The 12,444-nt window shown below is 57.6% G+C and overlaps 1 protein-coding gene across 1 annotated transcript in view; it reads right to left on the bottom strand.

Annotated features, from left to right (window-relative positions):
- PKP1 (plakophilin 1) overlaps positions 1-1,905 on the bottom strand; it is a 45,361-nt gene extending 43,456 nt beyond the window's left edge. Inside the window, exon 1 of the mRNA XM_055144801.1 lies at positions 1,591-1,905. Within this exon, the coding sequence (XP_055000776.1) occupies positions 1,591-1,792 (202 nt within the window). The 5' untranslated portion in view covers positions 1,793-1,905. The remainder of the gene's footprint in view (positions 1-1,590) is intronic.
- Positions 1,906-12,444: the final 10,539 nt, after the last annotated feature.

The raw sequence follows: 12,444 nt of genomic DNA, 5'->3' as shown, positions 1-12,444 counted from the left end.
AGTCCTGGAAAGCCCAGCTGCTGGAGAGGGGGCATCGGCCCCGGGAATCCCTCCTTGGCCCCGGAGGACCTCACACTAGGAGAGTGGAGAGGAAGAGAAGGAAGGAGAGTCGGGCAGATGGAGGCCACCCAGGCCATACCGGGGGGGGGGGGGGGGGGGCTACGAGGCACACCCAGCCCATGCCCGAGGGCTATTGGGGAATGGCGGCCATTTGAGATGGTGGAGTCGTGAGGCTGAAACTCAGGCCAAGGGTGGAATGGGAGGGGAGAGGGGTGGCGGGGTGGGGAAGTTGAAAGTTATGGGAGGAGACAGCCTTGGCTGGGAGTGGGGCAGACTCCAAGCAGCAGTGGGTCACTTGACTATCCCATAGGGACTTCACACCCATGTCTAGTAAGCAACCACCAAGGCCCTCAGTCAAAGGGAAGAAGGCCAAGGCTCCGGGGGCCAGGAGGTTGGTGGGGAAGACCCAGGAGCCCAGGCAAGGCCAGGAAGAGAGCAGTGGAAGCCTTCGTCACTGGGGGCTCAGCCCGCCATTTGCTCTCTGAAATCCCTCGGCCTCGGCGTGTATGTGTGTATGTGTGTGTGTGTGTGTATGTGTGTGTGTGTGAGAGAGAGAGAGAGAGAGAGAGAGAGAGAGAGAGAGAGAGAGAGAGAGAGAGAGAGAGAGAGAGAGAGACTAGCAGAGATGGAGACAAAACCACACAGATGCACAAGGGCGCTGACCCACTCCTCTCTCAGGACCCCCAGACTCAATGAACAACTCAGGGCTGTCAGCGAAGGCTGGTGACTTGGATGTGATTCTCGGGCTTCCTGTGCCAGCACTTGACCACACTGTTCTCCCGTTCTCAGCACAAGCCCCTTCCTGGTATCACACCTTGATCCTTAAAGTTCTGGGGTCCTACCCAGTCTCCTGCGTTCCCCCATGAGGGGGCGATCCTCGGGGAGGAAGGGGCTCTCTCCGCAGAAGGTGATGTGAGTCCATGCCCCAGCCCTGTCGATCCCCTCTGGGAGCTGAGTGGGGAGGGAGCGGCCTGGGCGTCTGGGAACCAGCAGCAGCGCATCCCTTCCCTTTCCAGCCTCGGGAAGCACTGGCCCGGGAGTGACCTTCGAACCAGCCCTGCCTCTTGGGGCGCCGAGGCTTTCAAGGCGCATCTCCGTCCTGGTCCATGCCCTCTCCCCTCCTCATCCTGCCACGCCGGCCCGACGACCCAGAGACCCGCTCCCACGCGTCAGTCCTTCCTGGACTACACTCCCGCGCCCCTGGGCGCCTGTTCGCCTGGCCGAACCCGCAGCAGGGCAAGTCGGCTAGGAGCGGGTGTAGGAGAGGGGCACACAGCGCCGTCTGTGAGCCCCGAACCCTCGCCCTTCCCCCAGGGAACCCGGGCGGGAACCCGGAGAACCCTCAGCCTCCTGGCTGTGCCCCCACGTGGGGACAGCACGGGGCGTCCACTGCGCGCTTGCCATTTCCAGGGACCACGGAACCCATGGAAACCCGGGTCGCAGCGCCTGGACGCACCCACGCGCTCCCGGCACCCCGTCGCCAGGTGGCCGAGCTGGGCGCGCACCCCGCGGGCGCCGGCGCGCCTTTACCTCGGTTGGAGTGACTCAGGGTGGACGACTGCGAGGACTTGGACTTCTGCCGCTTGACGGTCATCATCACCTGCTCCTGCACGCGCTGCCGGCCCGACGTGCCCGTCTTCATCTTCTGGTCGGACGGCAGCGCCAGCGTGGAGTTGTCCTGCTCCTGGAAGCACTCGTAGGCCAGCGCGGTCTTGAGCGGCGAGGGGTTCATGGTGGCGTTGCGCGGGGCCCGGAGAGCAGCGAGGCTGGCGGCGGCGGCGGGGAGCGGCTCTGCTCGCGCTCAGCGGCTCCCTATGGCCATAGAGCGAGTGTGTCGGCTGCGGGAGCTCCACCCCGGCTCGTCCCTCTCCTGGCACTGGCGAGGCCCGCCCTCCGTCAGACTGGATATACCACCTGCCCTGCGCCACCCACTGCTCTCAGAGGCACGGCTGCGGGGCACCCGCCGCGGGAGTGGGCGCGCTGGGGGCAGGGCCCAATGCGGGGCGCTCCGGGGCTTTCCCTGCTCTGCGCTTGCTCCCCCTTCCCGCTCTCCACGGGGGCAGGAAACGTGGCCCCTAGGAGCCGCCCTCCGTCCTGTTCCTGCTTGCTAAGGTGGAGTCTGCGCTCAGCCCAGGCACCCGGGAGGCGTCTCTCTAGGAACAAGGCCCCCAAGATTCCGAGGAGGATCGTAGCCTTCTGTCCCCAGGCATCGCTGGCTGGGGACGGGGGTTAGCCCCTGTCCAAAGAGAATGCTCTGTGAGTGCTGGTACCCCCCCACCTTTTTTCCCTTATAAGACCACTCCCTATCTGCAGGGATTGGCGTGGGGGCCTGAAACCCACCCCCAGGCACAACCGAAATCCCCACCCACAAAGTCGAGCCCCTGTCCCATTGGGTAGGACAGGAAAATCCCAGTATAAACAGAACCGGACTTTGCCCCTAGACAGGATGGTGCCTGGACAGGATTCGGGGCTCAATTAAAAAAAAAAATGTTTCGACTGGTTGAATGGTTGGCAGCTAGTTCGCTTAAGATGAATTAAGTCTGATTTGAACCCTACCCCCATCCTTAATGAAGACCTGAAGTGTGCTTAGACAACACGCCCCACACTCTCTCACTGAGCCCCAGAGTTTCCTAGGACTTCTGGGTACATTATCTCATTCCTCACTTACCCCCAGCCCCCACAAACACAGGGGTGCTACCACCACCCAACTCTCAGGCCCAGAGGCTGCCCAACCCAGGGAATTGGGTGAGTATCAGAAACGAACATTTATTTGATTTTCTTGTTTTGGCGTTACTTAATGGTGCTTAGAGTCACTCCCGGTGGTGTTAGGGGTCCCTGTGGGGGTGCTAGGGTGTGAATCCAGCCTCTCACCATGCTGAGCGTGGCTGTGGAGCTGCCTCTTTGGTCCTGAAACTAATATCTTTACAACCAGGCTGACAAAACTCTCTCTAAAGGGATCCCACTCCTCTTTTTTTTGTTTTGGTTTCGTTTGGAGGCCACACCCAATGGTGCTCAGGGTTTACTGCTGGTTCTGTGCTCAGGAATCACTCCTAGCAGTGCTCAGATGTGGTTCTGGGGATTGAACCTGGATTTGCTGTGTGCAAGGCAAGCACCCTACCCACTGTACTTTCGCTCCAAGCTCCCCACTCACTTTGCCTTCCAAAGGGAAAGACCTAAAGGTATATTTTTGGCATTTCTTGCAGCATGGGATTCTCATTCCAGTTCTCCCTCCCTGAAGTGTGAGCAGATGCCACTTGGCCAGCCTCTTCTTTTTTCAGTCCCCTCCTGCTATGTTGGGCTTCCCCTGCAGCTGTTATTTGTCCTTGTGAGCATCACTCTCCCACACTTCACTCTGCTTTTACCTTTTGACTCGACGGAGGACGGGACCACCCAAACTTATGCTGGTGGGGAGTTTGGTGTCAAGGAACAGTTGAGAATCCTAAGTGACAGATTCAGAGACCCCCATGAAGGTCACATGCTCACATCTTGAAAGGTGGGTGTTAGATGCCAAAGCCCCAGCTTTTTTTTTTTCTTTTTGGGTCACACCCGTTGATGCTCAGGGGTTACTCCTGGCTCTGCACTCAGGAATTACTCCTGGCGGTGCTTGGGGGACCATGTGGGATGTAGGAAATTGAACCCAGGTCAGCTGCATGCAAGACAAACGCCCTACCTGCTATGCTATCACTCCAGCCCCCCAAAGCCCCAGATTTCCCCCCAAATTTATTCCTGCAGGCATAAGCCGGGTGGAGAATGCTTGGCCAGCAGATCATGGATCCTAAACAAAATGGTTTTATAATGGAGGCTTGCCTTCCTAGCATCTTGGCAGCAAATCAGTCAGAGATGTGACCAACACTATGTCATAGGTAGAAAAATTCAGCACCTGTAACCTGCATCGTGACTTGCACCATTGACTCTCCAGGCTGGACTGTGCCTTGGACATCGTCCAGTTCTGCATTTTTCTGAGCAAAGGTGGCTTGACTCTGTCATCAGTTAATGTGTGACAAAGCCTTCATTCTCATCAGACGGTGACTTCTGGCCAGTGCTCTTCCCTCCATGCCTGGCGGTCTCCCTTATAAAAGTCCCATAAAGTGAGCACTAAAGTACAGCACTCACCGATTCCTTTAGTACCCAGTGGACTATAAAGTATACACGACAGCACATAAAAATACAGCACCATTGTATCACACTTGGGGCCTATCTGAAATCTAATACGCTAGTTATAATAAATGCTAATTATGTCCTTAAATAATGATAATCTTGCTACCTTTAGGACATAGAAGGGCCTGGAGGAGGGGATTGGAATTGCCTACACTTTGCTCCTGGAAGCCCAAACTGATGGCCCATACATTGTTTGGTATGAGGTTCAGATTTTCTAACTGTTTCTTCATTTTTTAATTTTATCTTGTGACCACACCCAATGATGCTCAGGGGCAACTTCTAGATCTACACATAGGAATTACCCTTGGTAGTGCTCCGGGGAACTTAAAAGATGCAAGAGATTGAATCCGAGTTGGCTGCATGCAAGGCAAATGCCCTCCCCGCTGTACTAAGTCTCCAACCCTCTGCTCTGACAACTGACAGCATTCACTGCACCCTAGGAGCAATGACTATCCCCCCAGGCCTGCCTCTGGTCTGTCTGAGGGACCTTCTTTCAAATCTTTACAAATTTTCTAAAGGGAAACTTCCTGCCCCCTCATCTTTCTTTTTCAGATGGGAACAGCACCTAGTGGTATTGCTACCCTGGTTAGACAGAGCCCAGTATGGACAGCCTAAATCCAGATCCTAAGCACTCAAGGGCAGGGACAGGCTCAGCCTCTTCACATCTGTGTGTCATGCAATGGGCTCAAAGTAATCCTATGGATCAAGCTTGCTTGCTTGCTTGCTTTTGGTTTTTGATTCTGGTGTCAGGGCTCCAACCCAGGACTCATGAGGCCAGTGCTCTGCTGCTGAGCTCTACCTTCAGACCCCCCCCCCCAAGCAATCTCTCAGCTGCTGACCGTCCATCACATGGCGTTGAAGGTGGCCATCTGGGCTCTATTCCAGATGTGTCACGTACTGGCTTCATGATGCTGAACAAATCCCCTCCCCCAGCCCCTGCATCCGAACTATAAAGTGGGAGGTCAATGAGTAGCCCCTAAAACCTCCCTTATGCTTCAGAGCTCTGATGTCATGCGTCGGCCTGGAAATCTGGAGCAGAGCCTCTGAACAATATTTATTTTTCTTTGGGAAGGGGAGATACATAGGATTGGGTCACGGCAGACAGTGCTCAAGGAATGCTCTTGGCTCTGTGCTCATGGATTCTTCCCAGCAGTTCTCTGGGAACCAGGAAGAACAAGGGTTTGAACTGGGTCTCCTGCAAGAAGAGCCTGTGATCAGCCTGTTGAGTTATCTCTGGCCCCAGACAAAATTTCTCTCTCTGCTTTGCTCAGCATCAAAGTGAAGAGGTGTGTGGGATGCAGCAACCCCCCTGAGCCAAGCAGCGCTCTCTGGGTCCCCTGTCTAAATGATGGTGTCTGTCTTCCCACTAACTTCCTCTGCCCTCGGAGGCCTTAGTTTGCAGGTCAGAAAGCAAACCAGAGAGGGTAATTTGGGATAAAGTTTAGAGTTAAACCCAGGTCCAATCTCCTACCTGGGAGGAGGAAAGGATGGGACCAGGGCAGGGAGGGAGGTCCAGACTGGAAAGATTGGTTTGGGGCTCATATAAACTTGGTTCAATACCCAAAGGCCAAGCTTTAGCTATCACCTCTTGCTTCTGCCATTCTGGGGACTTCAGAAACAGACCAGAAAAGAATGCCACATCCTGAAAATGAAGACTAACTGTTCTGGTCAGTTTCCGGTGACCTTCAGAGCATAGATCTGGATGGAGACAAATTTCAAGTGCATATGGCTGAGTTTAGAGGCTGCAGGACAAGTTTCCTGATTCCAGTAAATATGAACTTGAGGGGCTGGAGTGATAGTGATAGGTATTGGGTAAGTAGGGCGTTTGCCTTGCACGGGGCTGACCCAGGTTCGATTCCCAGCATCCCATTAATTAAGTTTATTCTGAAATCAGTGGGAGACATTAGAATAAATGAGTAAGAACAAGGTTCAAATTTTCTCCATTATTTGCCTTCTTACGATTTCACTCTTGGGCTGAAAAAATGGTACAGGGGTGAAAGCACTTGCCTTGGACACAGCTGATCTAGGTTAGGTCCCTGGTCCCCCATATGATCCGCCAAACTCCATCAGGAGTGATCCCTGAGCACAGAGCTCCTGAACTTACATCCAAGTGTAAGTTCCCTGAGCTTACTCCTGAACTTACATCCAAGTGTGCCGCCACCCCCAAAAGATTCTGCTCTCAAGGCTTAGGGAGAAACAGAGGGGTGAAGGGTACATCCTTTGCCTGAGTCGGATTCCAGTTCTATCCCTAGCACTGCATGTCCCTGAAAACCTCTGGGTATAAGCTGGGGCACAGGCTGTGTGGCCCTGGAGGTCCCCATCATCACATGGCTAGAGCTGCTCCATGTGTGCAGGACCTAGCACTGATCTATTCAATCCAGTTGGTCGAGGATGGCCAGGAGTGGCCCCGAGGCCCCTGAGCACTGCTAAGAGGTGCCATCACACACACACACACACACACACACACACACACACACACACACTTCGCTCTTGGCACTCAAGGCTGCCAGTAAAAGATCCTGTGACCTCAGTGTTTATTGCAATGTGAACTCTGGGGGCCCAGGATACAGGGAGAGGGCACAGGCCTCATGGAGAGAAGGCCCTGGGTAGGATTCTTTTCTCTCTATCTATCTCTCTCCCTCCCCCCCTCTTTCTCTCTTTAGGGATGGGCAGACAAGATCTGTGCCTGTGAGGGCTGAGAAAGGGCCTCTGAGACTCCTCCTCACTCCTGTTTCCAGCCCCCAGGGCAGGGAGCAACATCATGTGAACCCCAAGCTGATGCAGACACCCAGGGGTGCAGGCAGAGGCAGCCTCCCTTCATGTACCAGCAGGGCCCCTTCTTCAGCCCACTACTGTCAGATGCTCCCTCCATCTCTCTGTCAGGAAACAACCTCCCTTATCACTGCCTGCCTCAGTGTAAGTGCCTCAGCACCTTCCCTAGGAGCCACAAGCCCCTCCCCAGTCTTAAGTAGCTTCTAGGAGGCTGTTTCCCTCCAGATCTCACCTGCCTGGCTCCTACCAGTGGCTGCCCCCAGGCCTTTGCATGCATACAGGCCCCTCTGAACAGAGGGCACTGACTACTGGTCCCACAAGCTTAGCTTACATACCATGCTGCACCCCTGCCTTTCCCACCTACCCCAATCCTACAAGATTAACCTGGAGAAGAGACCCCCTCCTACTCTCATGTGCGGCAGGTGTAGACAGATAGACTCGTCAATGATCTGGCAAACCAGTCATAAAGGACACAAAATGCCGCCAAGGATGCCAGTGCTGCTCTGGTGGGGAACATACAAACAGGCGACATCGCCATGGGGCTGGGAGGGCCGCTCAGCTGAGACCTGAAGTCTGGGAGCTGTCACCTTTTCTCGGGAGTGAGGGAAGAGGCAGAGGAGATGGTGGGGTGAGGGTGATGAACTGGGCATGTCCTTGAACCCACAGACCCTGTAGCCTGGCGTCAGGGGCAGAAGTGGGACCCATGACAGGCCCAGTGGGAGGCAAACAGGCTCTATGTGCTGGGGACTTACATCAGCTCAAATGGCACGAAAACAATCCAGGCCCCTGGTCACAGAGTCCAAATACTCAAGAGGCACCCCCGGTCATTGGTCACCATAAGTATTAGACAGTGTGGACTTATGCTGGACTTTCTAAATTCTCTAGACAATCACTTTTAATCGCTAGTTTGTGGCCTGGTGCCAGTTCACAACAACTTCCTGCCACTTCATTCACAAGTTACTACTGTTTACAATACGCCTGGGTCATGTCTCGGTGCTCTTATAAATGCCGGCACATCCACACTAAGTATCCTTGTTCTAAGCGATGCCTTCATTTCCGCCCTGCCATCTGGGAGATGTTTCTCCTATTCCCATTGGCTCATGGGAACAGAGACGGTTGCTCTTTTATCCAGAAGAGGAGGTAGAGACCAGCTGAAGGCCCATAAATAGGGGGGTGGGGGGTGATGGGCCTGTACCACCCGCTGCTTCCAGCTCCAGCTTTGACGTCAATCCTACTTCTTTTCTGGAATCCCAGACTAGATTCCCATCCCAGGGCTGGAGCAGCCCCGCGTGTGCGCTTTCAGGGCCCCTCACCTAGCTACCCTCAGGTTCCAGGGCACAGAGTCGAGGTCTAATCTCCAGTGTGACCAATGTCCAGGCTACTATACCGGGAAAGGGCAGGTACCCAGCAAGAGGCTGGGGGGGGGGGGGATGGGCGGGGACCGCATTGGCCACGCCCAGCACCTCGAAAGCATTCTGATTGGAAGATAGCAGCACGTGACGGGGCAATGCAGCCAGCGGGCAGTGCGGTTCTGGCGGCGAGAGCCAGAGGGTCCCGTGGAGGTGGGAAGGCTGGGCCGGGCCTGCCGAGCAGCGGCGCGGCCTGGGCGTGCACGGAGGACTCCCATCCCAGTCCAGAGCCCTTTCTCCGAGCTGCCCGTGCTGGTCTCTCTGGGCGCGGCGGGTGGGGCGGCGGCCTGGGCGGAGGGAAGGTGATGAATAACGCGGCCGGCCCGGCCCAGGCGCAACCGGCTGCCGTCAGCACTAGGTGCTCAGGGCCCGCCCCGCCCCGCCCCGCCTGCCAACCCAAAATTCCAGTTCTGCACCCCTTCCCAGCGCCAGCCTCCTGGCCTCGTCCTTCCATCTGCCCTGGCCCCCTGGCCTAGGGGCTTCTTGGGAATCTGCATCTCTCTGTGGGACCAAAAGCTATTTGTCCAGGGACCTTGGGGGGAGGCGGGTGTCGGAGGCAGCCTCAGAAAACAAGACCAGGGGGTTATCAAGCTTTGGCCACTGTTGGCTACGGAACTGTGTAGAATAAGTTAGTGACCCGCCTTACCGTGTTCTTGGGACTGTGTGTTGTGTGAGTACATCACACATGCGCGCACACACACACACACACACACACACACACACACACACACACACAGTAGCACAGAGAGCTTGGTGTACCATAGGAGCTTGATAATGACAACTTCCAGGGCTGGAGAGATGGTTCAAAAGTCTGAGCTCGGGCTTTGCATGTGGGATCCTTGTGCTGGATCCCTGGCACTGCATGGTCCCCTGAGCACTGCCAGGAGCATCACCTGAAATCCATCCATGTGGCTTAACCTCCCAACGAGAACCTCCTGCAGCCCCCAGCCCCGCCTAGCTGCCCCCCTGGAAACTCTCAGGGCCAAGTGGCCACTTGTGTTTTCCTCTGCCATGGGGACCCTCACCCCCCACCCCCGAGCTGGAGAGGGCTCTTCTCCCTCGGGGCCCATCCCGGCCTGGCCATGGGACTGACACTGTTGTCTGTGGCCGGGACCCGTCATTTTACCCACAGAGGCTTTAGAACTTCAGAGGGGATCCCAGGGGCCACCTGGCCCTGGAAGGGGCAGCTGTGTGCCGAGTCCTGGGATCTGGCCATGGGAAGCTGCCGGGGGTCCTGTCCCACCACCATTGGGGGCCGGGGACCCATCTCTCTCCCCTGGAAGTGGAGGCTGGAGGGAAGCCCAGACTCCCTGCTGGACGCAGCAGCAGCAGCCTTCGGGGGTGGGGCCGGCCCAGGGAAAGGCCGTGGGAGCTCCGGAGCTGGCAGCAGCTCAGGGTGTGCACTGTGGAGCTGAGCAGGCCCCTGCGCCCTCCCAGCCCCCATGGCAATTTGATGAGTCACCCGCCCGCGCCCGCAGACAGGGCGGCCACACCCAGGACAGCTGGCACCTCCACTGCTCCTGCTCAGAGCAGCCTGCCAGGCCCTGGCTGGGCAGTGACGGGAGCCGAGATGTTCAGGGCCTTGCGCCAGGCTATGAACCTGCTGAGTGGCACAACCGCCCGCCCGCCTGCCTTGCCCCACTGCCACGCCAAGGCCTCCTGCAGCAAACCAGACCCAGCTGCCTCCTCCTTAGCACCCCCCAAGAACAGGAAGGGACTGGCATCTCCCACGACTGTGCCTGCGGTTGGGAGGGTGGGGGGCAGCTTGGCTCTAGATGGGGCCCCAAGTGAGTGCATCTGAGGGGGAGGGCCTCTGGGTTCCCTCTGGGCCTGCCCCTTCTCTGCCTGTGGCATTCCCACCATGCCTACCCTCACTCGGCCACCTCCCACCCAGTACCCTCCTACTCTGCAAACTCCCAGGCTCTGCTCTCCGGGGCCACCACACGGACCTCAGGCTCCCAGGCCCTAGTGTGGCTGCAAGTGTGACCGTCGGTCCTGTCCCTCCGCATTCCAGGGCTGGACTCCGTTAGGACACCCCTGGGACCAGATGCCCCCGTGGGCCTCTTTCTGCTCCCCGCTGCTCCGCCCTCTCTGCAGACGTATCGCCAGACCCGAGGCTGTGGCTGCAGGCCCTGCAGGGTTAAAGCTGGACCCCAGCCCTGGGCAACCAAGAGCCTTCAAGGCACAGGGCTTCCGGGTGACCCTCTGGCTTTGCTCTTAGAGCCCCTCCAGCCACCGTAGCTGCTAAGGGAGCACCAGGCCTCACCCCTATGTCTTGGGGATAGGGGTGTGGGCAGCGGAGGGGGGGATGACTAGCATCGCCCTCCTTCCCAAAGTCACCTCCAGGGCCCTGTTCACTTCTGCCAGTTGCTGGGCTGGGCAGCTGCCCAAGCGGAGATCAGAGGTCTCTCTGTGGGAGGAGGTGCCCCCCCCGCCCCCACAGACACATACTGTGTTGGAAATTGGTCAGGTGAGGGAGGCTCCTGGGTCCGGGGTGATAGGACAGAGAGCTCAGGTGACTTCTGGACATGCTGCTCAGGACTCCGGCCGCAGAAACAGAAGGGGCAGAGGGGTTATCAACGGGGCCTCCAGCTGAGACCTTTCAGGAGCTGGAGCCCATCAGCCACGCGAGGCCAGTTTGCAAACCCAGACAGACACATGTGCTCGTCCTGCTGCCCCGGGGGGAGTTTCGAGCAGCAGAAGGAACGCGGCTCCCTTTGCCTCTTGCTTCCACCCTTCCGCAGAACCACGCTCCTGCTCCCCACGTCCACGTCCTGACAGAGTGATTTTCCCACCCATGCGGCGCCCTGGCACTGCTCCTCGGCCACCATTGCTGGGCACGGTTCCCCTAACAAAGGAATTAACAGCATTAATGAGTGCTAACGATATCAATGTTGTGCTCCGTATTTGGCTCTGGGGGCCACGTGTAATACTCAGGGCTTACTCCTGGCTCTGCACTCAGGAATTACTCCTGCTGGCGCTCAGGGGACCAAGTGGGATGCCTGGGATCGAACCCCCGTCAGCTGCATGCAAATCAAACATCCTACCTGCTGTGCCCAAGTATCTTTTGCTGTTGATAATGGACAAAGACAGAAGCAAACCCAGGGCGGCTTCCTGCCCTTTGTCTCTGGGATCTTCCCAGTGTTCCCTGAGAGAGGAGTTGGCCCCTTCTTGCCCTCCTGACTGTGGGGGGCAGGAGGCATGCAGCGTCTCTGGGGCCCCTTGGCCAGCTCCCAGGGGCCTTCTCCAACCCACCTGGTCTGCGCTACCCCAGGTCCTGCGAGCCGTCTGAGGAAAGGGTTTGCAGAGGTAGCTAAGGAAAGGTGCTGGCAATGTGGACCCAGCACCGTGTCTTTTCTCTTGGAAGGTCAAGGGGCCCCGAGCAGCCCCGGGAAGACGGAGGACTCAGATCAGAGGGCTGCTGACACAGAGCCCGGAGCCCAGGGCGCGGGAAGGAGGGCGGGACGCTGGCTCACGCAGCCCACACACCTTCGTTTGGGGTTTCCGACTCCAGGCCAGTGAGTGGACACGCGTCTGTGGGGAAGACACTAGCATGCGGTCATCTGTGGGGTGGCCACATCATCACCCCGAAACTCCCGTCACTGGCTCCCGCAAACCCACTCAGCACGCCGAGTGCTGGGGTGTGAGAGCTGGGCCGGGCCCTGGGGACACAGAGTGACACACAGCCTTGCCGCCGAGGCACCCTCCCGCCCCCCCCCCACATACACCCCAGGAACCCCCTCCTGCTCCTGTCCTTTCCCACCCACTCAGGTGGTTTCACGTTAGGCTGACCCAGAGCTGGGTTCCGGCGCCCTGGGAAAAGCTCAGCATCTGGGGCGACGTCACCGCTGCACCCCGAGGAGCTGGCGAAGCCTGTGCCAGGAAGCCCGGGCTCGGCCTCTAATCACCGGCGGCCCGTCATCTTCATACCTCCCCATTAATGGGGTGTCTTTAGGAGTCCACGCCACAGCCACAATTAAACCCGCCACGAAAACGTCATGGGACGTTTTCTTGTCTCTGCGGGGTGGGGTGGGGGGCGAGCAGC

Source organism: Sorex araneus, chromosome 7 (genome assembly GCF_027595985.1).
Source record: "Sorex araneus isolate mSorAra2 chromosome 7, mSorAra2.pri, whole genome shotgun sequence".
NCBI lineage: Eukaryota > Metazoa > Chordata > Mammalia > Eulipotyphla > Soricidae > Sorex > Sorex araneus.
Note: the sequence above shows the minus strand (reverse complement) of the source record. Positions and strands in the feature narration are given on the sequence as shown.